Raw genomic sequence first — 25974 nt, 5'->3', positions numbered from 1 at the left:
GTTGTGGGCCTTTGCTTCGTCCCTTGGGCATCTTTATGCACTAAGATGTTTAATCTCTGCAAACACAACCAACCTTGCTGTCGATCTCACTGCTCCCCAGCGCGGACTGGATCACGTACAGCAGTGCGTCTGTGAGCCCATCACATTCCCGCATCCTCCTGCGAGCCTCCTCTCCGGCTGAACTAACATTCCTGCAAAGCAAAAGAGTGCGTCAGCTACCTCCGCGAGGGTCCCCAAAAGAACCTTCTTCCATGCCTGCCTCCAGAATGTTCACCAAGAACACGGTTTGAATGAGTAGGGATGGCTTGCACAAACGCATCCTAGACCCCAGCTGAGTCGCGGGCATCTGCCATACAACTTGCGAAACGGAGATACAGATTTCCGAATGTGTGCTCTGTGAAGGTCCTGTGACCGCTGGGAACGGAGACTCCTGGAAAGTCTTCTAGGTCTACTTCATTGACAGTTGAAGAGGGAACCAGAAGCCCTTCCAATCAAAGGCTTCTTCTTTGAGAAATAGGAAAGAATGCTTTCCAGAGACAGAACTTCCAACTTACCGAAATATTTTAGTGAACTAATTTCACCTGCCTCCAAACTATACCTACCTTGCTCCCGCCAGAAGTAAACTTCTAGAAATTTATTCTAAGAACATAGGGAGGGGTTTCTGTGAAAATTTAGTCATCGGGATGCCCATGGCACCCTTGATGGGCAGGAGTGGCCCCAGCTCCTTCCTGTACCGGCGCAGGCTGCACTGAAGCCAACAGAAGGGGGGACGGTCAGGGAACATGCAGCAGGGAAGCAGAGAGATCTTCCACCCCACAGAAGACATGAGACAAGCCTAGTCAAGGGTGGGGGTGCTTTTTAGTGACCCCACCACCTGACAGCCTGTTTTTCCTCTCCTACCCAGGGTTAGGATTTGGTTCAGGCAGAGAACTTCTGCAGCAACTCATGGAAAACACAGCTTGTTGGAGGGATGCTGGAGGTGAGTTAAGAGAGGGTGCGGAGGGGCTGAAGGAATTCAGATGGGGAAGAGTGCTCTCCCAAGAATGATCCCGGAAGGACAACGGCTCTCCAACTTGGCTAGTAGCGGAATCACCTGGAAGAGATTGCCAGGCCCACTCTGGGCTCTTGGGCGGAGCTGGATAACTTCCTGTTCGGTGACACTGAGGTTGAGAGCTACCGCTCTGACTCTGGCTCTAGGGAGAGGGTTCAGTCGGGGAGGGCAGCACTCTTTGCTGATGCTGGGCGCTGCCACGCGGCAGAGCCCAAGAATCCGCGGCTCTGGGCAGAGCCTGCAGGAGACACTCAATAGAATGAGTGTCATGCTCACACTGTAACTGATACAAGTATTCCCATTTCATTTCCAAAATATCCTTCAAAGTTACATTTCGTTCTACTATACAGACGAGAACACTGAGGCGCAGAGGGCACCGAGGCAGTACGTGGAGCGGCTGGAACAGAACGAGGTCTCTGAGAGAGAGGGAGGCGAGGCCTTCAGGCTTGATGTGCAATAGGGATGCACCGCCTTTTTGAGGAATTAAAGTAAAATAGGCCTAATGCTAAAATGCCAAATGCTACAATGCTACCGAACATAAATGTTCTCTTCGATTATCTAGAAGGTTCTGTAGGATGTGTTTAAATAGGATCTTTCCGCATTTGAAAGTAAGACGGGGAAAGGTTATTCAATTCAAATTAGTATTTTTGGCATTTGCTGATCTTAAAATATAAACAAAATTTCTCAGTTCCTTAGATAATATAACTGGGCAAATATTGATGGTATTTTTATGTAAAGTGTTATGACTTCCTCTTGGGGTGGCCGACCCTCATCTCTGACAGGATCTGGGGAGGGAGGAAGAACCTACTTCTGCAGGAAGTTGCTATGAGAGTATTATTCTAAACTGGAAGGATGGCCTTTGTGCGAGAACATTTTTAGACCATTCCTCCTTGAAATGATTTTTGCCAGGTCGAGCTTTGAGGCTGTTAGAGTAATAGGCTTGTCAAAAATTCCAATCAGACTTCTTTGGCCAGAAGAATGCTGGGTGGCACTGTGTGCCTGTGTGTTCAAATCTTGCCTCTGTACTTCGAAGAGGCCGTGTTTCCAATGAGAGAATGATGGAATTTAGTCTTGAAAGTGCCGTAGGGGGAAGCTTTGCACACCCTAGTCTGAAATCCTCTGCCCTCCTCCCTGGCTGATGAGTGCTCAGTCTTTCTCCTGAGTAGCTTTACGATAATGAGGACAGATTGCATCCTGATTCACAAATACACTTCAAAGTGATCAGCCTATGTTCACCAGTAATCAATGAACGGGCAGGGCAACGGTAAGAAAAATCAGGAATTCGCAACTTTGTCAACATTACAAGCTGTGAATATTGATCTAAGCAGTTTTCTTTATTCTAGCTGTTGGATTCTAGTCTAGTCTCCAAAATTAAAAAGTTATTAACTGGTTGCTGTATTAAAATGTGCAAGATATTGAGGGCATCCGACGGCTGACCGGCTCAGTCAATGCAGCAGACGACTCGATCTCGGGGGTGTGAGTTCATTCAAGCCCCACGTTGGGTGTAGATATGACTTAATAATAAAATCTTTAAAAAATGTATAAGATATTGAGAAATGAGAAAGACTAATAGGTTAGGGTTCCCGTAGAGGAGGAGAAATGAGTGACACACACACACACACACACACGTGCATGTGTAAACACACAGACATACACAAGTAAACACCCACATACACACACCTCTATGATACAGAGGGGAGAAGGGAGTTACCACAGTGTCTGAAGATGCTCAGTATACAGTTTTAAACAGAATGAGGTGTGCACACGTCTCTTCATCAGTGGTGTCCTAGAAGTCCTTGAGGCTGGGTTCACTTGTAAGCAACTACTCCTGAATGAGGAAACACATCTAAAGAGTACGTCTGGTTTTTCACTCTGGAGGAGAGGAGAGTTTCCTCTTTCTCCTTTTCCCCCACAAAACAAGATCTACTATATAATTCATGCTTCACTGGTTAAAAATAAACCCAACAACTTTGCGTGTTGGTCACCGTAACAATTAATTGTAATTACGGTCCTAAGTACATGACAAAGAGCCAGTGTTCAAGCTACGACGTTCTTCCCTCCAGCTGCATTTAAAACCCTCTTCTGCCCTTCCTGATAGAGGTGATTTTCATGTCGGAGGAGAAACTGGTGTGGCAAAATTCTACGTGTAAACATAACATTAAAACAAATACTTCACAGATTATTTGTAAAAGCACAGAGATGGTACAACAGCTTTTCCTTAGAAATAATCTTCATAATTTTGATTGAATTATCAGTTTACATGTTATTTGGAAATTTCTGCCTAAAGTAGTTTCTACAATCTTTTTACCTAATTGATAAAAAATGAAACAATTTATTTTTACTTCTTACAATTAAAAGATATAAAATCTCTTATGATCTCGTTTGTTCCAATATAACTCGTTAAACTGCTTTATGTTCCTATCTTCAGTGATGTTTGACATCCGTTTCTCTGAGCTTCCATCACTCACTGAGTTTATTTAGAACAAATTCAATATATGCAGCTCTCGTAGGATCCTAAGTGGCCCTTGGACCCTATGTTCAAAGGAATGAATGCTGCACGTGACATGAAAGACCATATCTTCTATGTCTCTACCTCACGTGGCCAGGATACGGACAGTGAAACTGCAGAGAAAACCCATGGATGAGGATTTTAGCAATTAATCAACCTGAAATCAGCCTCTCTCTTCTCTGCCCTGCCTTAGCTCTTTGAATCTCTCTTACTGGTCACTACTGGATTAGAATTATTTAGGCTGTGACCTTCTTGCTGCATGGGCACCTTCTGGAGGGGAGAGGGCATGTCACGGTTGTTTGTATACCCAGCATGCACCTGAGTGCCCCACACCACCTGGGTGCTCGGTGTGAGTTGGTTGTCATGTGTGCATGCGGCTCTTCTGTTGCACTGGAATTCGTGTGACTGATCTGCCTCCGCCCTCCATACTCATTGGATGACATGAGATGTCTGTTACATCAAGAACATAGGCTTCTTGGGCTCTGCCACTACAGCCCCCATCCTGGATTATTCAGGTCAGCCTCAATTTGGGAAGAAAGGAAAAAAAACAACAACTGAGCACAGCATGCGGTATCTCAAGCTAGTGTCGTATCTCAAACTAAGCAGGTCTGAGATAGAAGCTTTCTTACGACTGTTGATGACATTGATCATACACGCTGAGTGCTGGAGAGAACGGCAGGATTTTTGCTGCCTGGAGCCAATCAGGTATTCCCGAGCCATGGCTATCTTCACCCCAGGCTTGCAGGAAGAGATTTCTGGCTCAGTTTCTCTTCCTGTGCTCTCTGTTACCTCCTCTCCTCTCCACTTCCCTGCTCCTTGGCCTTTATGATCTGCCCTCCCTGGGGTCAACTCACACCAGGTCCATCCCCATCATCTTGAGCCCTGGGTCCTTCCTGCATCTCTCTGGGCTGGGGCTCCCTGAGCTTCTTTGTCTCATCTCAACAGCAGAGCCCAGATGTTGGGTCCCTGGGGCCCTGAGTTGAGCTTCTGAGACTGCACACCAATGTGAGGAGTGGGATGGGGTTGCCAGGATCTTCAGAGAGCAGAGCTTGGACTGTTTCAAGAAATACAGATGGTCCCAAGCCAAAGCTGAAACACAAAGCCACAAACTCAGGAAGGTCTTGATGTGAACGCAGCAGGGCAGGCAAGAGGAGAGGAAGAAACCATCATGGATGACAGCACAGATAGACCAGGGGTACCGGACCTGGGTCTGGGGATTCCAGGAACTCCCAGGGGCTCGAGACTCTGTACCCTCAACCACAGATAAGGAGAGTCTGTCTGGGGATCAGAGGCTATGCTGACCTCCCTGCCCCCTGAAACCTGCAATGCTTTTTCTTCTGTGTCTAGGCCCACGGCCTTTGAGCAGTCCCACTGCCTAGGCTTGGCCAGACCTCTGCCTCGGCCCCTTCACCCCCCTCTTTGTTGTTCCAGGTGCAAGCTTTGAGGGCACCTGTAACACCTGATGTTTGAGGCTGGTCCCTCGGTGATGTGGGGAGGGGTGGGCAGCCTCATCTTATTCTGCTGTCTGCCCCTCGCTTCCCGCTGTATAGCACTTAGTAGGAACCGAGTGGATAATGACGAAATGCAATGGTGCACAGGCCTGCCTGCCTCCTTCTGAACCAGGGGCTCTTACCTGGAGCCATGTGGTTACCCGGGAACATATGCCAATGTCTGGGTGTCTGGGAACACTGTGGTTCTCCCAACAGGCGTCCCTAACAATGCCCTGTGTGGACGCTGAGAAGCCTGCTCTAGCTAGCTGGGCTCCTTGAGGGTCTAATTTGCAGGTATCTTTTCTAACACCACACCCGTGTGTAGCCCAGAGGTTCTCAAACTTCCATGGCATCCAAATCATCTTTGCAACTGGATTAAAATGGAGAGGCCCAGGCCCTTACCCAACTCAGCGCGTTCTCTTAGCCCTCTAGGTGATGCCCTATACACCAGAGTGTGAGAACCACTCTCTTAGCAGGGAATCCAACAGCAGGAAATTGAAATAATTATTAAATGACCAAGTAATTGTCCACCATGAGCTACATGATACATAAACTCTTAAAGATACTACTCGGTTTCTTTTTCCTAAACGGGGCGGGGGTGGGGGGGGTGGGGACATCATGGCCTCATATCTAACAATGATGCATTCATTTTAATTTAAAATCAATTAATTAACATAATGTATTATTAGTTTCAGAAGTAGAGTTTAGTGATTCATCAGTTGCATCAAACACCCAGTGCCCATTACATCACATGCCCTCCTTACTGTCCATTACCCAGTTACCCCATCCCCCACCCACCTCCCCTCCAGCAACGATGCATTTAGACCAATTGCCATAGGCTCCCAACAGGCAGACTGTGAAAGCCTTGGAACTAACACTAAGTTTGTTAAGGGAAATCTAAGCAAAGCACAAATGTGCATCATCTCAATTTCCTGACCACGTGATTACCAATGAAATTTGTAGCTTCTCGTAAATTACCCAGTCTGAGTATGCATGGGGAAGGGAAATGGTAGCAATCACGCTCAAGCCATTCTCCCATGAAGCAGGCTTGCTTTTGCTTTAGTTAAAAACATTCCAATTTAAAGAGATCCTTCTACCCACATAGCTAAATCAGGAGTACAGAATTTCTTCTGTAAGGAGCCAGAGAGTGAATATTTCAGGTTTGGGAACCCCACAGGGTCTCTGTAACTTCTCCTCCTCCTCCTCCTTTTAACAACCTTTTAAAAATGTAAAACTCACTCTTACCTGCAACCATACAAAAACAGGTCATGGGTGGGATTTGGCCCATGGACCACAGTTTGCCAACCCCTGACCTACATTCTCATTTGAAGCCCGGATTCAGGAGGAGTCTCTGAACCCCTGATATTGTCCTCAAAATTTCATGTAGTTATATATATATATATGCTATGTGTGTGGTTTTTTTCTGCAATAAAGGAATAGGACTTTCATTGTATTCTGAGGCCAGGACCCAAAAAACCCAAGAACCTCCAATCAAAACCAGCAGCGCCCTTGGTCTGAGCGGAACATTGCTCTCCTAATTCTAGAGCTCAGGTGTCAGGATTCAGATGCATTTGTCTCCATGGATGAACAGCAACTATTCTTTATTCTCGCCTACAAAAAGCCCTGGGAGAGCTTGCCTGTGGGTTCCAAAATCAATGACCAAGAAACCCCGAATCTCTTCCTCCATGTGGGAAAGTCAAATGTGCAGGGTTGGGTAGGAAGGGGTCTTCTGTCCAGCCAGCTGGGTCAACACAGCGACAGCTGTCCAGCGTGATCCCTTCACTCCAGGTCAGTGGTTACAGGGCCCATGGGGGCAGTGTGAGCCCTGCTCAGTCTCAGAGGGGCCACCATAGAGGAGGGGCTACTACCACAGAAACCATTAGGGCTCATCCTCACTCTGTAGCTTCTCTGCAGAAAGGGAGAGTTGTTTCCTCCTTATTATTCAACAACTTCAACGAAGATGGATTCTCTCATGCACCTGCCACGGTCTTGTTGCTGGGGCTCCCTAGGTGTGAAGGCACGTGCCTTGCTGGGTCTACTCATCTGTAATGTGCAGATGGGGATATCTGAATCACCAGCTCGTGCGGTCACACAGCCCAGTGCTCAGGGCCTAGTGAGGGCTCTTCACAGTAAATGTGAACCACTCCAGCTGCTTCTCCCCCAGAGACTCCCACGCAAGAGGGAGAGAGACACCAGGAAGGGAGCTGCTGTCCCACCTGGAACGTGGACGGCAGACACGCGGAGAGGATAAGGGGCAAGCACAGGAGAGACGAGAACATTTCATGGCCACAATGACAACCTCATTGATACATGTTCATCACTAATTTTTAAAAAATTTCAAACTATTGTAAAAGTACTCAAACAACGGAGAACATATATGAGTAAAAGTGAACATCCTCACTCTTCTCTTCCCCTCTGTCCAAGGCAATCATTGTGACTGTGTGGTGGTTATCATTCAAAATGATTTTCTACTCCTATAAATAAACTACGTAGGTATGTTTTTGTTTTTCACTGTAGTGGTCAGGCACCTTGCTTGATTTTATCCTTTTTTATTTTTTCTTTTTAAGAGCGAGAGAGAGAGAGAGAGATAGCGAGGTAGGTGTGGGGTAGGGGCAGAGTGAGAGGGAGAATCTCGAGCAGGCTCCATGCTCAGTGTGGAGCCTGACTCAGGGCTCAATCTCACTACCCTGAGACCATGACCTGAGCCAAAACCAAGAGTCAGATGCCTAACCGACTGAGCCACCCAGGCGTCCCTGCTTTTATCCTTTAAAAGCCTATCATTGCCTCTTTCCATGACAGACCTATTGACCCTATTCAATGAATGACTTTGGGTATTCCATGTAGAAATATATCACAGTTTATAATTTAAGAAATGATTACCCTATTAAAGGACATCCAAGTTACCTTTAATTTTTTGCTGTAATAATTAACATTGAGTGGAAATTTGGAGGAGTTACGGGGTTTGTGAGATGGACCTTATGGAACCAGAAGAAAGGGACCCAGACAGATAAGTTCAAAGCAACAAACAAACCCAGCTGGCCTGGGTACTGACTCTGCTCTACACCCAAGGCCAAGTCTTGGGATAGAAAGAAAAGAACACCTGGCCCTTGACCTTCGAAGCTCACAGTCTAGCAAGGTAAAGCAGACACATATCTGATGTGCCGAGATCTGATGTCATCCTCGTGGAATAAGCAGTATGAAGAATGTGGAAACCAATCTCCCTTGCAAGCGATGGCTGGGTGTGCCTAGAAAATCAACCCCGGCTCGGATGGATGGCAGTCTCACTACTCACCTTTAAGTTGTAATTACAATCTTGGCTGAGGTTGTACTTCTGTAAATTTGGATATCAACTGTTTTCCTTAACATCTATAGCAGCAAGCCACGGGTTGGACTTAAGAACACAGAGTACGATAAATGTGTTCTTAGCAAGAAAGCATTTTCTGCATACTTAGTGGAATGCACCTTCAAATTTGAAGGGCAAGGCGTAAACTACACATACAGGCTTAGGAGTGGTTTCCGGAGAACAGCCTGTGTCAATACCAACCAAGTACAACCATACAGCGGTGGAGGCTCCAGGCCACTCTTGGTCTGAACAGGGGATAGGACGTATAGGGAGAAGTGGCAGTCTGTGCAAATGCCAATTCCGGCATGTATGTGTCCATTTTTACTAAGCCTGGCATGGTAAGCCAGCCTCTCATGCTTAGTAGAACCACGGCAGGCTAATGGTTCACCAGGGTAAATCCTGCTGATTCTTTCACCAAACCACATGACCTGTGCTAAGTCCTTTTTGACCTTTAGCTACCAAGAGGTCCAAAGCTACCAAGAGGGAACCAAAGCAAAGTTCCCTTCACCTGCCTGGTGAATTCAAGTCATTCAAACGGCTTTTCCACCGTTGTCTTTTTCTGACATCTTACCCAGAGTGCAGAGCCAAGGATGACAGAAGTCCCTGGCCTTGAAACCTTACGGGGTTTTCTGGGCTTGATTTCCAAGCTGCTTGGAACCAGTCCTCTATTTTATTTTCCATTTCTCCCCTTCTTGAACTGGCATGTCTATAATTATCATCCTATACCTATCCCACCAGTGTTTGTTGGGAGCAGATAAGCTGCTTCTTTGGTATTAATGGCCCCCCAAGATGTTTATTCCTAATGCCTGAAACCTGTGTATAGTTTACTTTACATGGAAGAAGGGACTCTGCAGAGGGCATGAAGGTTATGGATTTTACAACAGGGTGATTTTTCTGGATGGTCCCTGTGGACCCCATTGAGCATTAAAAGCAGGGTGAAATCTCTGGGTGGAGTCAGTGAGATGCAGTAGAAGGGGAAAGTCAGAGAGATCTCAGGCATGAGGGTTCAACTCCCCATGGCTGGTTCTGACACAGAGGGGGCCAAATGTAACATTGAAAGAGAGGCTGCTAGCTCTCAGCTGACAGCCTGCAAGGAAACAGGGACCTTGGTCCCACAGCCACAAGGAATCTGATTCAGGCTACAACCTGCAGAAGCTTGGATAAATCTTCTCCCAAGAGTCGACACCTTGATCTTAAATGGGTAAGAACGGTGTCAGACTTCTAACCCACAGAAACTGTAGGATAATAAATCTGTGTCATCCTAAGTCCCTAAGTTTGTGGTCTTTGTTACAGCAGCAATAGGAAACTAGTACAGAGCCTTTCACTTGTTTTACTCAAGGGTAAAGGAAAATCTTCTCGACACACGCATATGCGTTCCACACCCCAGCCTTTCCTGGAAAACTACTTATCTGCAGTGGACTCATGCAAGTTTCAAGAAGATACTTCTAAATGATCAAATACTTGTATTTTTTGATCAAGACCAAAATGCCACGTATATAAGAGAATCAAAATTCTTCCTTGGGGCATGTGTGTAGGGGGCGGGGTGAGGTGGTGACATAGACAGCATCTGCCCTCAACCACGCAAGGCCAGGTGATACTCTAGCTACCGCCGAGCAGACTAAAGCGCTCCGCGTAAGAAACACTGGTGCGAGGCGGTGATGCATGTTTTGAGGCAAAGTGGTTTTGTCCTCTCCCTGATCTGATTAGCCACAAGAGAGCCACCGGATACGTGTGCATCAGCTTGGACCACGCTGCTCTCTTGCTTGGTCAGTACCTTTCACTTCTGCCAGTCCTCTTACTACAGAATGGGCTCCCGAAAGCCTCAGTCTTCCCAGCTTCCAGTGAACAGAGAGGGAAGCAGGTGGTATTCTATTCTGGGGGGATAATGAGCACGCTGGATTGTAAGGGAGAGAAGTGGGCGCTGTCCTAGCTCTGCTTGAGTGCAGTCTTTAGTGGGGACTCATTGTTTTCAGTGAATTCCTGGAGCATTCTCTGAAATGCCCACCATAAATACCAAATGGTGTGAATGGTCCAGGTTTCCTCTGCTACAAAAAGTAGCGGGCTCCTAGGAAACCTTCCATAAGCTGACATGTGTAAAGCAAAGAAGCAATTACTATTAATTTATATGGAAACATTTTGAGCCTTCCCAGACCCCCAAATCTCCTCTCTTAGGCTCTCCTGATGCCGGAGGGCACAGCGCTAACGGACGCACAAAGTACATGGAGATAAAGCCCAGATGCTCACATGCTCACAGACACAGTTCAAAGCTCTGGGCGCTGGATGCTGAGACGCAGGGTCTGGCACAGGGAAGGAGCTGGCCGAGCCCTTCATGCTGTTCTGGGTGCCCTGCCTCTAGCCCAGCTCTCTGCAAAACCGACGCACGGTGCTCTTTCTGCTTTTCAGCTTTTTTCTGTAAAAGCAAAAATCCTCTTTGGATTTCTTTCTGCTTGTGAAAACAGCTACTCATGTAGGTTTTCTTTTTGTTTGTTTGTAAAAGCAAAGTGGCCTGATGCAAACTTTCGAAAACTGAGGGACACCTGTATTCGGATAAGCCACACCTCCGTACATTTTTACTGGGTACAAATAACAGAAGGCCGAATTTACTTGAAAAGCTCTTGACTTCTCTTTACACATATGGGTTTAAGCTGGCACTTTATCCCAGCCAAGTCAGGACAATTTCCAGAGAAATACATTTCTCTTTTCCTTTTTTTTTTTTTTTTAAAGATTAGCACAGTCTTGCTTTTGGATTCCTGCTATGCACCTTACTGTCTTCTCTCAAGGAAGGCAATTTCTTTATAAATCAGGACAGTGATGGCTTGGTAATTGCTTTGTTGAGCTGCAGGGACAGAACACTTCAGTGGCTTAAAGACCAACTACCTACTGGGCCCACAGTGAACACGGCTCCCGAGCTGTCCTCAGAGCGGTGGCCCCTACGCGTAGACACCCCACCCACCCTCGTAAATGTAAACCAGCAGAGAGGGATGGATAAGCTGCTCTTTCGCTGGCTATTCAACACTGTCCCTTTTAAGAATGCCTAGATCCATGCCTTCTGGAGCTAGCCATGCATCAGGGCACATTGCTCCAAAGCCGCCCAGAGTGGGACCAGAAATACCTGAGTTCAAAGACGCCCTCCGGCTGTCAAGTACTACCTAGGGTTTTAGCTTCATGATTCCAATTAAAATTGATGGACGCCGCGGAGTTAACTGCGCTATGAAATGTCTGCTGCATGTTTCTCATCGGGCTAAATTATAAGGAAATCACAGGGAAAAAAAAGTGAGTGCTGCGTGGCTAACGCCGGGAACTGTGAACCTAATTGTGCCTGTGGTCCTTCGTGCTCCGCAAACACCCACTGTTGTTTCCTAACTTGTAGGCCTCGGGAGTGAGCTGTGCGCACTGCGCCTTGAGTCTGGAGTTACCAAGACCACACGTCAAGCTCGGAGCACTGCCACGCGGCCCAAGCTTCTGAGCCGATGCCCCCCCCGCCCCACAGTCCACTGATGCCCCAAACCATTCACTCTGGCACGTTTGTGGCAGGCCCTTGGTGCTGACTCAGAACCAGGGAGCATCTCACGTTGCGAGCCCCACATCCAACCTCTGCCTGCCATCGAGGGGGCTTTCCGTCAGGTGTGTGTGCCCGCAGTAGGCATTCCCCCAGAACAAAACCATTCGCCAGCCATGGCCCGATTACAAAAGAAACAGCAAAAAGCAAGTATCATGGTCAAAATGCAAATTACGTTAAAAAAAGGAATAAAAACACAGTGTTTTCTTCCCTTTTCTGCTAGACCAAATTATTCCTTATCAACCCAGACAAAACTGAATAGAAGTCACAAAACCTGAGCTTTAAAAATACATGCAATAGGGACGCCTGTGTGGCTCAGTTGGGTGAGTGTCTGCCTTCAGCTCAGGTCATGATCCCAGGGTCCTGGGATCGAGTCCCACATTGCATCAGGCTCCTTGCTCAACTGGGAGCCTGCTTCTCTGTCTGCCTGCCGCTCCCCCTGCTTGTGCTCTCTCTCTCTCTGACAAATAAATGAGATCTTTTAAAAAATAAAATAAAAATACATGCAATAAATTAATATGCTAGGGAACACTGCAAACTAGAAAGGCAACATTCACTTCACTAATGGGGGGGCTTCCAGGAAAACAAGCACTGTGACTACATAAATAATGAGCAATCCTGAGGCCATCCATCCATTTCCTTGTATTTTCAGACCTCTGTCTTCTAAGAAGTAGAACAAACCTGACTAATAAGGGATTATAGGTAATTGGCTACTTGCCTTTTAAATGTCAGATTGTGGGTTTGAAGACTTTCAAGATTTGGCCTTATGTTCTGCATTATTAATAGCTATTACTAGAGTAACCCTTCAAACCTTCATTTCAATTCATCACCTAATTCCCTATATGCACTCATGTAATCTTTCAATTTATTTACTTGCAGGAAATTTTAACAAATCATACTTCAAAGGCTTATTAAAGCTGGGAATCAATGTTATTTCTAAAAGTTCACTTATCTAGATGATGAGTTGTCCTCAAGGTGTATTTCTTGTTTTCATGATGCCTTTGATCACTCGCTGATACCTTGTTGGGTACCAATAATAACAACCCCGAGTCTGAAAGTATCTTTAGAGGAAAGAAGTGCGTTTATTCTCTTGTCTCATCCCCTCCCTGTTTCTACCCCATCTTGCTCTGTGCAATTCTCCAGCCCCTCCCACATGGCATTTTCTTCTGGGGGTTCACTGTTGGGCGGAGCCCAGCAGCATTTCTCTGAGCTGACTGCCCAAGGTGCTTGAGGATGAGTGATCACAACAGGCAGCCACAGGGTAAGGAAGGGTGAAGAGGAAATTCCTGTCATTCTACTACGGTAACCATCCCTCTCTTTCTCTCTTTCTCCCTTTCTCCCTTCCTTCCTTCCTTCCTTCCTTCCTTCCTTCCTTCCTTCCTTCCTTCCTTCCTTCCTTCCTTCTTAAATTTCTTCTTTGAAAAAAGTCTCCTGAAATTTGTGGCCACAATGCTAATAGAAATAGTCCCTGGATCAAAACAGCTGAAGCCTTGTGAGCAAAGGGGAAGGAAATAATTAAAAATAAAAACCACCTTTCTTTGAATCTCTTATAAATGCTCCCACCTCTCCTAACTGCTGTCCTGGGAACTTAAAGTTTTGACGGCTCACTTAGTAGTTTTTTTACTTGGATCAAAGAACATGATAAATGATTTAAAAAAAAAAAGAAATCCAGACTCCAATTACTTTGGCCAGAGATTACTGTGTAGTTCTAGCTAGGTGAAACAAACAAAGAAAGCCAACTTTTGTTTGGCCAAAGATGAATTAAAGCTGCAGAGGGTGTCTGTGGACAACTGTGTTCTCTCTCTGTCTTGAAAGGAATATATCTAGTGTTAGGGGTGCTGGGTGACCAGATGGAGAAACTGTAAGAATCCATATAAACTTCTATAAGAAAAAATAGAGAATTCAGTAACACTAAGATCATTTGGCCTCTTTATTTTCTGAAAGGGAGAAGGGTATACATTTATTCCTAATTATTGAAATATATTTTTACATTTTGGAGGACATTTCTGGAACTTATTGAAAGAAAGTGGGTGCCAGCTTCTGTAAGAAGCAGCAGCTTAGGCATTGGTCTGAATCGCAATTTAGGAGTAACTGGAAAAGTCAAAGCTGTCTAAAGAATCTTTGTGTTTTAAAACCAAGGCTGCTTAGCACCTGGTTTAACTGTGTGTCTCCACTGTTGTCATGAGCGGACTTTTTCTTCTTTGTCTTGGAAGGGAGAATTTGAAAGATGTCCCTTCAAGATTCCTGACCTGGGGTTGTTCAGTCAAGCACTCATCTTGGCACTGCCGTGAAGGGCTTTGCGGATGGAATTAGGTACTAATCCCTGCCCTTAAGGATAGGGAGATGATCCTGGATTATCTGGGGTCCCTGTGGCATTTCATGAGTCCTAAAAGCAGAAAAATGAGTCCAAGACATGTGGCTGAAGAGGGAGCAGAGAGATGAGGGAAGGTGAGGGGAGAGGGCCTGACACCCTGACATTGCCGGCTCTGCAGGACGATGGAAGGGGCCACAAACCAGGGAATGTGGTGGCCGCTAGATGCTGAGAACACCCCCCAGACAAGAGCCAACAAGGAAATGTAGTCCTCAGTCTACAAGCACAAGAAACTGAATTTGGCCAACCTCCTGAATGAGCCAGGAAGCAGACCTTTCCTAGAACTTCCTGAGAAAAACCTGCCAGCACAGACCCTGATTTTGAACTTGTGAGACCAGCCACGCCCCTGCACTTCCGATGTACGCCACTGTGAGACACGGGCGCTGTTGAGTCCACCAAGTTTCCGGTACTGTGATGGCGGCAATGGAAAAACCACTTGGGCTCATCCACAGAAGACCAAAAAGCCTCACGGTAATATCTTCTCATCAAAGCTCATTTTAAACATGTCTGCTAACGTATTTCAAAACGTTCAGATACACTTTCTGCATCTTCAAATGAAGGTGTTTTTAGAGGCTCCGAGAAACAAGATAAAATGTGGTCATTAGGACTTTTAGCTGCCTCTTGTTGCAGGAATGCTGAGCGCAACGCGCTTCTCCCCGACTCCAGGTAACCTAAGAGCGACTGCTCTTCCTTTACTACGACCAGATGGCTGGCGTGACACACGAGTGTAGGATAACGGCACCACTGGGTGCACAATTTCCTTTTACTGCTTTAGCTGTGGAGGGAATAAGGTTTCAAACATCTAAGAACAATAATGCTGCATAGGAAGGTCACCTAACAAGGACACTTTGAGGAGCCTCACGGCATCATTAAAACCAGGTCACAAGTTGGACCACGAAGAGTTTAGCTTCATGGTTTATCCTTGTCACGCTAAGTAAGTGCTGGGATAAGAGCATTCTCACCTGCTATGGGACTGGGGTTACTCTTTGATGTGGAGCAAGTGTTAAGATTGAGTTTAAAAACTGTGCACTTAACCAGCTCGGTGGACACGTTGAGAATAAGCAGAAGACAAAAGGGAAGGCTTGTGTCTCTACCATCGGCCCAGGGTGCATGTATCCTGCAGGCTTCACGGGTCTTTACGAATAATAACCGTTTCTGAAGCTCTGGAACAGACCACAGAAAATGACTTCATAGGGGAAATGTCAAGGTACCAATGCACCACGAAAATTATCTGGAAGATGTAGTCTAGAAATGCCAGGTTTTTCTGAAGCTCATCTTAATACAATTACTCTTATTATCAATCCTTTTATATGTGCTAATAGGAAAAGGTTCGGAGGTCTGTTCATCAATAAAGAAAACAAGTTTCGGAAAAGATGGAGTAGAAAGGATGATTCAATTTTTGTACAAAATAGAAGCAGAAAGAGGATCCTTATATAGTATGCAAACTGCTACTAGGCCAGTGGATCCACTGATCAAATCCACTATTTCCAATAATCCATTAGTTCCCTAAAATTCCCCCCAGGGATACAACGTACTATTTCAGTTTTAATCACAAATACTCACCATGGAGTGTTTTCTACAGAACGTGCTGAAAATCAAACATACAGTATCACAGTGTTAGTTCACTCAAATGCTAAAGAACCTCTGGACAGCTGCGGTCTAGGAACATGGTTTCTGCTTTCACCACACGGTCACATGTGTGGGACACATGCCGGCGCCTGGCACTCTCCTGGCAGTGCCGGCCACTCGCCATGCGGTGAGATGCTGTGGGCTGCCGCTCAAGCAGTTACAGCCAGCCAGCCTCTAAATGAGTGTTGGTTAGCTTTTTTGGTTTGGTGTCAATGCTGGATTCCTCTCACCACGGAGTCCTTGAGTTCTCCTGGAGATGACCAGAATGGGAACGATGATGAGGGGGACAAGGGGCTTTCACAAAGTACAGTTGTGGTCCTAAGGATCAAGAGAAGCGAATAAGAAGGAAATTTAAAAGGCAAAAAAGAGGTAAGAGTGAATGGAGGAAAAGAAAAGTAGTGCTTGCTGGAACCTGCTTTGGGAGTTTCCTTTAAAGGCTATTTTGTTGTGCGTGGAGACACTTTGATGGACTTAACTGGAAATACGGTGTCAAATACGGTGTCACTCACCCTGGACTCAGTCTTTCTCTCACACCTGCATCTGCTCAGTTGGCACCCAGGCAGCTCCGACCACAAAGCATCTCCAGAATCATCCTGCATGGCTACTGACAGGTCCATTACCACCATGTCTTGTGTCTTCATTGGGTCCCAGTGCTTCCACCCTCATCCCCCACCTCCCAGGCAAGTTCTTGTGATTCTTCTAAAATGTGCATCAGAGCACCAGTCCTCCACTCCAAGACTTTCCATTTCACTCAGACTCCAAGTCCTGAGCAGAGCGCATGCACGAGACATATTTCTCTTGTTCACTTGGCCAACGTCTACTCATCTTTCCATGTCTTTTTCAGAGGAAGGCTTCCCTGTCCCCCTGATCAGGTTCTATGTCCTATGCTCACTCAAGGTTCATTGGCATGTTCTCACCCACCCATATCACTTGCTTACTGCCCGTCGGCATTCTGTGCTCTGGTCACAGAGCATCATGCTGCTTGGGGGAGGGGATAGAGGATGGGCAGCTGGCTGGCAAGGAGGCAAGCCGTGGGGCGAATGGGCAGCCGAGCAAATGGACAAAGTGAGGGCTAACTCAAATTAGGGGGAGGAGGAACGAGACAGATGCCTGAGGCCAGCAGTCTGCACTCGGGAGCCCAGACTGGTCCCACATTTTCATCCAGGGCCAATCTTGGTCTGTGACCAAATCAATAGGCACGGCTGCCTGTGATTGATTTCTTTGCTTGTCAGATAGATTATAACTTGCTAGAATGCAAGGAGACAGAAGGACTAAGGGACACCAATACTGACGGACCTTGCCATGGAAGGAAACACAATTCGAAGCCAGTGACAGAACAGCCTCCTATTGCCTGCTCCTTCTCCAGCCCTACTCCACAGAGAGTTTACAGACAGATCAGATGACATTCTGGTCTCAAGCGTGTTAAAGGCATTTCAAGCAAGAGACTCTGCAGTTGAAAGCAATGGGGATTCTTGAGGAGCCTGGGAGAAGGACAGGAACAGTGAGAAGAATATACCAGAGATACTACCACACCCTCATCTTTGCAGGTCCTAATTTGTGTAATATAATGTTTGTGAGTATTGCATTCACTTGTAAAGAGTGGAAGTATCTTATACTCCAAAAGACCGCGTAGGTGAGTAGAAAAGCTTTGGTGTCCAATTTCAACTCTATTTTTATCAGCCTGGCCTGGGGCAGCACATTAGCATATCTGACCCTCAGTTTCTCCATCTGTAAAGTGGGCTAATGTTTTGGAAGGATCAGATGAGGCCAAGTCCGTGCAGTACATAAGACCCAGACCTACAGTCCCCCACCACCCTCTCCCCTGGACATCTGCTCATTGATACCTGAGCAAAGGACAGATACCTGAGCACAGGTATTTGAAGCAAAGGACAGACAAAGAGAAAAAAAGAACAAAGCACAGGAAGATTCTAGTATGGTGCATAGGAGGACTATTAGATTTGTTTTTGGAAGAAGGGGGGCCTCTTTTCCTGGCTTCAATTTTCCATGAAACTCCCCAGCATTTCTACTCCCCTTTCCACATGCTTTCTCCCCTGTATTAGTCTGCTCAGACTGCTTTAGTAACAAAGGATCACAAACCGAGTGGCTTGACGAACAGAAATTTATTTTCTCATACTTCTGGAGAAGCAGAAGTCCCAGATCAAGGTGTTGGCAAGGCTGGTATCTTCTGAGGCTGTGAGAATCTGTTTCCCGCTCCCCTCGGCTTCTTGGGGTTTGCCAACCATCTCTGATATTCTTCAGCTTGGAGAAGCATCACTCTCATCTCTGTCCTCACCTACGCATGGCATCTTGCTGTGTGTGCCTCTGTGTCCCCAAATTTCCCCTTTTAATAGGGACACCAGTCATCTTGGACAAGAGCCCACCCTAATGACCACATCTAATGTACATCTGATGGACTTGCTGCACATCAGCAATGACCTATTTCCAAACAAGGTCACATTCTGGAGTACCGGGAGTTAGGACTTCAATATATGAATTTGGGGGGGGGGGTAAAAATTTAACCCATAACAGCCCCCAGCAGAGAGAGTGAATTGTCTGACTGGCAGGTGACAAAGCTCTGGCTGAGATTTCTTACTTGGTGGAGTTAGTCCACCTACAGGCCACCCCAGGACTGGGAGGCAGTGATGTAGGCTGTGTTTATCAGCTCTTCAGATCTCGACTTTTCCATGGGGTCAATCCCCCAGTCTACACTGGCAATCTACACAGTGCCATCAGTAAATCCTTAGCCTGCTTCTTGGCTGCAGATAAGAAGGCAGGATCTCCACTCAGCCTTCTCAGAGGTAAACAGCCTGTTCGGCTTCCGTCCATCAGTTTTTCTGGTCTTACTTTTCATTTGGCTCTGAACTTGGGAGAAAAAAAGGGTTATGTTTATTGGGCCCTCACGTCCCAACACAAACCCTCTAGGAGGTGTTGGTGAGGCAACGGGGGCTCAGGGTGCCTTGTGAAGGGCCGGGGAGGTTTGGGAGGTTGCCGGAGGTTCCACCACCTCCTGTCCAAGTCCAGGCTGCGAATGGGAGCCTCATTCTTCCCACTCAGATGTGTTGGCTGTTGCTTCCTCTAAGGACCCGCCTGTTACCCTCCGTACATCCTGGGGCAGGAAGGATTGAGTGAGTAAGAGTAAGGGTTCTTGCAGGTAACGAACACAGGAGATGTGGAAACCTTGGGGCTCATCCTTTTGGGCTAAAGAAATGAAAGCACTAGGTACGTGCATCATGCCCCATGGCTCAGATCTTCTATGCTTTTAGGCCATAATATCATGTCTCATTCATGTTTGCTTCTCTGGTACCTAGCAGAGTCCTGGGCATATAACAGAAATTCCCTGTATATTTGTGTGGATTAAGGGATGTCAACCATTTTACCACGGTGTTGATTTAGCACCAGACCAAGGAGGAGATGACGTGATGGTTACGGCTGTTCTCATTATTTACAACAGGGCAGACTGGCTGCAGGGTTTAGTGCTAACAGGTTGACTCCGAGGCACATGACGCCATCGAGCAGCATTCCATCTGGATTCTGAGAGCCCAGGCCTGAATCTGGGTTCACGACTTCCCACCATGGGCTCTGGGACAAAATGCTCAACCTCACCAAGTTTCCGGTTCTTCTTATTTAAAATTGGGGGGGGGGGAACCCCATAATAACCTCTCACTTATAAAGCTGTCATGAGAATCAAGTGCTGGTTGGTGGTATTAAAGGGTTTTTGTCCACATTTATTATTTAACTGTGCTGATAAATCAAGAGTCCAACAGCTTCCTTCAAATGAGGTGGATGACAAATTCGGTATCATGAGAACCAAGGGCAATACAAGCCAACGGCAAGGACAGAACCTACTACAGGGGCCACTGACAACTTTCCAAGAAAAGAGATATTCTGCTGTCAGCGGTAACACTCATGGAGGTGGTGGTTGTACTTAGCAGAAATATCACAAACACACCCACAGGAAAACAAGAAGGCATGGGGCTGTAACCAGGAAATCAGTCTCATGTGGACACTGGAGGTCATGCACAGTAACGTTATTTGTGTTACTGGGAAGATCTTATTCGTAATCAGGAGAATGAAAAGGTTCCCTGCTTTGGTGAAAATTAGCACAGGACAGTTAAGAGGCACACAGAAGAGCATCCAGGGAAGGGCCGCTCACTGGTTCTCATTCACTCACTCATTGGAGAGCTATTTCTCAGGGGGCCACCGGCTGCCAGCTGTTGTTCTAGGGCTGAGTAAGCCAGGCTTATAAACAGCTGATCTCATGAGAATGTAGCCCTCTGGCCTTAAACACACAAGCACATAGGCAAGGATGTCATTCCAGATCATCAGAAGGTCAGATGAAAAGCTCAGAATGCTTTGTAAAAGCATTGGGGAGGACAGGGTGTTGAGGGAGGTCTCTCTGGATAGGACACTTTTAAGCTGAGATCTAAAGGTAAAGTGGACAGGATAGAGTTCTCCAGGTGCCTGAAGGCACATGTGAGGGTCCTGAGGTAGCAAAGATCCCAGTGTACAGAGCAATGGAAAGAAGGCCAGTATTGCAAACACAGTAAGGCCAGAGGGGCCCAGCATAGGGCTGGAGACTCGGAGGATCTGGCCAACTTTGACCACAAGCTGCAACAAGTGGATATCAGTCCTTAGAATTTTAAAGCAAAACCATAACATTCATGTAGTACCTTTCTTCTAAGGACTCATGCAGAGTGATATAAAGACAAATGGCCTTAATAATCTAGCAGCTGGAGAGAAAACTTGTCTACAATGAAAAGACAAAAGAAAAGGCAAATCATCTGAGAAAAAGAAAATAATCTAGGCCACAAGGGAAACAAAGCAAAAATAAACTATTGGGTCCTCATCAAGATAAAAAGCTTCTGCACAGCAAAGGAAACAATCAACAAAACTAAAAGGCAGCCTACGGAATGGGAGAAGATATCTGCAAATGACATATCTGATAAAGGGTTAGTATCCAAAATCTGTAAAGAACTTATCAAACCCAACACCCAAAAAACAAATAATCCAGTTAATAAATGGGCAGAAGGTATGAAGAGACACTTTTCCAAAGAAGACATCCAAATGGCTAACAGACCCATGAAAAGACGCTCAACATCACTCATCATCAGGGAAATACAAATCAAAACCACAATGAGATTCCACCTCACACCTGTCAGAGCGGCTAAAATTAACAATGCAGGAAACAACAGGTGTTGGCGAGGATGCGGAGAAAGGGGAACGCTCTTATACTGTTGGTGGGGATGCAAACTGGTGCAGCCACTCTGAAGAATAGTATGGAGATGCCACAAAAAGTTAAAAATAGAGCTACCCTATGGCCCAGCAATTGTACTATGAGGTATTTACCCAAAGGATAGTAAAATACTGATTCAAAGGGGCATGTGCACCCTGATGTTTACATAGCAGAATCATCTATAATAGCCAAATTATGGAAAGAGCCCAAATGTCCACTGGCTGATGAATGGATGAAGAAGGTGTGGCATATATGTACAATGGAATATTAGTCATGAAAGAGAATGAAATCTTACCATTTGCAATGACATGGATGGAGCTAGGGAGTACTAGGCTAAGAGAAATAAGTCAGACAAAGACAAATATTATATGATTTCACTCATATGTGGAATATTTTTATAACTGCATTTTGAAGATTTTATTTATTTGAGAGAGAGAGAGAAAGAGAGAGAGTGGGGGGAGGGGCAGAGGGAGAAGGAGAGGCAGAGAATCTCAAGCAGATTCCACGCTGAGCACAGAGCTTGATGTGGGGCTCGATTTCATGACCCTGATATCATGACCTGAGTGGAAACCAAGAGTTGACACTTTAAAAAAAAATTTTAATCTAATTTTATTTATTTGAGAGAGAGTGAGCATGAGTGGGGGGAAGGGCAGAGGGAGAGGGAGAAGCAGACTCTCCGCTGAGCAGGGAGCCCCACGTGGGGCTCGATCCCAGGACCCCAGGATCATGACCTGAGCCGAAGGCAGATGCTTAACCTACTGAGCCATGCAGGCACCCCACTCCTATGTGGAATTTAAGAAACAAAACAGATGAACATAGGGGAAGGGAAGGAAAAATAAAATAAAATAAAAATAGAGAGGGAGGCAAACCGTAACAGACTCTTAACTATAGAGAACAAACTGAGGGTTGCTGGAGGGGAGGTGGGTGGGGGGCCAGCTGGGTGATGGGCATTCAGGAGGGCACGTGGCGTGATGAGCACTGGGTGTTGTATGTGGGTGACGAGTCACTAGATTCTGCTCCTGAAACCAGGGCTGCACTGTATGTTAACTCACTGGAATTGAAATAAGAAAGAGAGAAAGAAAGAAAGAAAGAAAGAAAGAAAGAAAGAAAGAAAGAAAGAAAGAAAGAAAGAAAGAGAAAGAAAGAGAGAAAGAAAGAGAGAAAGAGAGAAAGAGAGAAAGAAAGAAAGAAAGAGAGAAAGAAAGAGAGAAAGAAAATAAATAACCTAGGCCAGAAAACAGACTAGAGAGAGATGCACGAAATGTGAGCAGGGCTGTGGAAAAGTTTGTTCCTCAAAAAGTTCTGCATAGAGGAACCACATGATTCAGCAGCTCTGTTCCTAAGTGCACCCCCCCCAGAACTGAAGACACGGCCTCAGACCACTCTGTGTACACACATGTCAACAGCAGCTCTAGTCACAACACACAAAGTGTGGACACAGCCCTGCTGTGCATTGATGAGTGAACACATAAACAAAATGCAGTCCATCCATACAACGGAATACGATTCTGCTCTGAAAGGGAGTCTACATCCCAGATGAACCTTGAAGGTGTTATGCTAAGTGAGAGAAGCCAGCGACCAAAGGCCCTATCGTGCATGATTCCACGTCAATGTGATATGCAGAGTAAATTCAGAACGCAGACTGGTGGCTGCCAGGGCCCCAAGGAGGGAGAACAGAGAGTGGCTGCTTCATAAATACAGAATTTCCTTTTGCGGAAATGAAAAAAGTTCTGGAACTAGACAGAAGTGGTGGCACTATGTGACGAATGTACTAAATGCCACTGAATTGTTCGCTTTTACATGGTGGATTTTATGTTACATGCATTGTGTCTGAAATTTTTTTAAATGAAAGAAAAAAAATAGGGGAGAAAATGCCGGGGAGGTGGGGGTTCCCATGAGTGTCAGAGAGAAGCGGCCCCTTGGTGGAGGGACATGTTTTTGCTGCCAGACAGACTGACCCATGGGTCAGGTTAATCCGATCTTCATGGTCCATTGTGCGTCTTGGCCTTTGGCTTCACTTGAATTAAAGCCTTCAGAGTGTAAAAAGTTTCTAAAGAAAAGAGGAAGCTGATAGGCCCTGAGAGGCGAGAGGGAAGGGATTGCGCTTCTCCAGCAGGGTTCTTGTCCTTACCTCAGACAGCCTTGCCTTCGTGAGCCATATTGTCCACCCCCCTTCTGAAGGTGTCCCTCTAAGCCTACAGGGGATCCTGGCTGGTGGCTTGAATGGAAACAACATGATAATCTGTTTCATTTCCCCTCAAATAGGAACGAGCCCTGAAAAACGGTAATAAACCCCAGCACCAGCTCTGTGAGCTATTACTGCCCGCCTGGGCTGAGGAGACTCGGCCCCATCTGATTTGGGAAGCACTAGCCTCTTAATCCATTTCGGCTGCTTAGGAGGGACAGAGGTCAAGGACAAATGACATTTAATCATGTTTGCTAGTCAGGATGATAGTGCGGCCTCCAGAGGAGAAAGAAGTAAGGTTCCTTTCTGTTCTAGGAAGAGACTTTTTGGTGCTGCTTTCTTAGATGCTAAGGAGAAGGACCCTTCGGGTCCTGTCAAGATTCTAAACAAAGGAGAAAACCAGTTTTCTCCAAAATATGTGAACACTCCTTCCATGCAAGAGACCATAAACCCTGCTTCCTGGCAGGCCTTCAAAGGACATGATGTTTTTTTCATACTTGAAATAATCTTTTTTTTTTTTTTTTTTTGCAGTAAGCTCCATTGGCTCCAACCGCTTGACCCAAACTTGTACCAAATAGAGAGCTCTTAGCGCAGTAAGTACCAATCACAGTGACAATGCTTTCATTTAGCAGGACCCTCGTTTGTTTATATAAATTAGTCTGCAATTACCAATTACATTGTTGGTCCAAAATAAGGTCAGGGCAAATGTAACCCTGGGAAGAACAATGGTCTGGACACAAAGGTCCAGACAGGACTATTATGGAGAATTATGGGGGATGATTAATCAGCCGGCTTCTTCCTGAGGACTGCCACTCTCACATGGAATCTTTGTGCTAACACAGCTACTTTCTGGTAATAAGTTACCTTAAGAGAAATGTAATTAGTTGTTGGGACTCATTAGCTCCAGTCAGTGCATTCTCGGCACAGCATCTTCCTTGCTGGTTGAGTGCTTGTTAATGGGGAATAATGATGTATTTGTACCTCCACGGGACAAGAGTGAAGGACGTAGGGTTAATCTGAAGTCCTGACATGTCTGTCCTTTTACTTAGCAGACTGAAAAACTGAAAAAAGAATTTATGACACAGACAAAAGAAGCACCGTATCCTAAAAATCAAGTGTTGAAGGCTGTCGATCCATTAGTGCATGGAAGCAGTTACGACCGACTGCTTCTCTTGCTTAAATCTTACGGAGGCAAGAAAATGTAGACCGAGCATGAGATCTAGGTAGGGCTGCCCGCCCCTCCTTTGGCTCTTCTCTGCCTCAGGAAAAATGGGAGTGAGTACTTCCAGAATCTTCTGCCAGCTCAGACAAGAACTTTCCAATAAGGATGAAGAAATGATTTTTCCATGTAGTAGCTTCCCCAATTTCTCTATTTCTAGAATAAGCAACTTGCTAGGAGATAGTGAAGGTCCCGCCACAGAGGGGCAACCAGAGATATACGATCTAGTGCAGGGGACCGAGAGGTGCGTCTATTCACCCCACCTGCACCTTTGTTTCCTGTGATCCCCCTCCCTGCTACAGCATTCCGAGTCAGAGACCCCACTTGTCACCCCTCCCTGTCATAGCTCCGAAGGGAAGAGTGATGGAGAGGAACCCGGGGAATGGGCCATCCCGGTCAGCCTCGACCCACAGCTGCCTATCAAATGCTCTGAAGTGAACAGTCATGGACGGCTGCAAATGCACTGGCTCGGTGACAGGAGGAAGTCATTAACCCAGGAAAGGGGGCCAGGGAGAACAGGATGGCGACTGAAACACTTCCTACTCTTTTCTTTCAAAGAGTTCCTTGGTCAACTAAAGGACAAGTGAAACTTACTTCAAGTATTCTTGGTCAATTAAGAATCACCTAGACTCAAGAAAAAGAGAATGTCTATGGACTCTGAGAAACAAACTGAGGGCTTCAGAGGGGAGGGGGGTGGGGGAATGGGATAGGCTGGTGATGGGTAGTAAGGAGGACACGTATTGCACGGTGCACTGGGTATTATACGCAACTAATGAATCATTGAACTTTACATCAGAAACCAGGGATGTACTGTATGGTGACTAACATAATAAAAAAACATTAAAAAAAAAAGAAAAAAAGAATGAGAGGAATAAAAGAGTTTAGAAGCTGGCTGTGGAGAGCAGAGTTGCACATCTGGAATTCCCAGGATGGGGGATGGAATGCATGGTCAGGGCACTGGTACTTTGGAGAACGCTAGGCACGGCTCTCGTTGGTTATGTCCCTCTTTCCTCCAAGGGGAATATGAACTGCAAGCTGGAGACCTTCGTTAACTTTGCCACCGGGTGTGGGCTAAGCTCCATGCACGCTCTGTTTGTTCTCCGACGAGTTGTCCTCATCTCTCTCGTTTTGTCACAACTCTGGCAAACGCTGGCTTTATGTATTTTAACATAAGTGCCACTTTGAAAAGGGAAAGGAGAAATGGTTTGAAAATAGGTGTGTTGAAATACTGGAGAGGATTAGCCTGTAAGTGAAACTGTTTGGTGAGCTCTTTCTTCTTCAATTTATGGATAATAGACTTGTTTCTTTGCTTCTCCTCCAGGGAAGCTACTTCTGATGCAATGTAATATAATTTGGGAGGGCAGCAGGAGGAAAAATTATATTTT

General features: G+C 46.0%; 1 protein-coding gene across 2 annotated transcripts in view; it reads right to left on the bottom strand.

Annotated features, from left to right (window-relative positions):
* The window catches only part of CTNND2 (catenin delta 2), an 886309-nt gene that overhangs the window by 131416 nt on the left and 728919 nt on the right, over positions 1–25974 (bottom strand). For both annotated transcript variants that reach the window (XM_087867974.1, XM_087867973.1), the window contains one exon: positions 74–191. In XM_087867974.1, the coding sequence (XP_087724100.1) occupies positions 74–191 (118 nt within the window). The remainder of the gene's footprint in view (positions 1–73; positions 192–25974) is intronic.

Source organism: Ursus americanus, chromosome 15 (assembly GCF_024610735.1).
Source record: "Ursus americanus isolate L20-20 chromosome 15, mUrsAme1.1.p, whole genome shotgun sequence".
In the NCBI taxonomy this organism is placed as follows: Eukaryota; Metazoa; Chordata; class Mammalia; order Carnivora; family Ursidae; genus Ursus; species Ursus americanus.
This window is presented reverse-complemented; position numbering and strand designations above follow the sequence as displayed.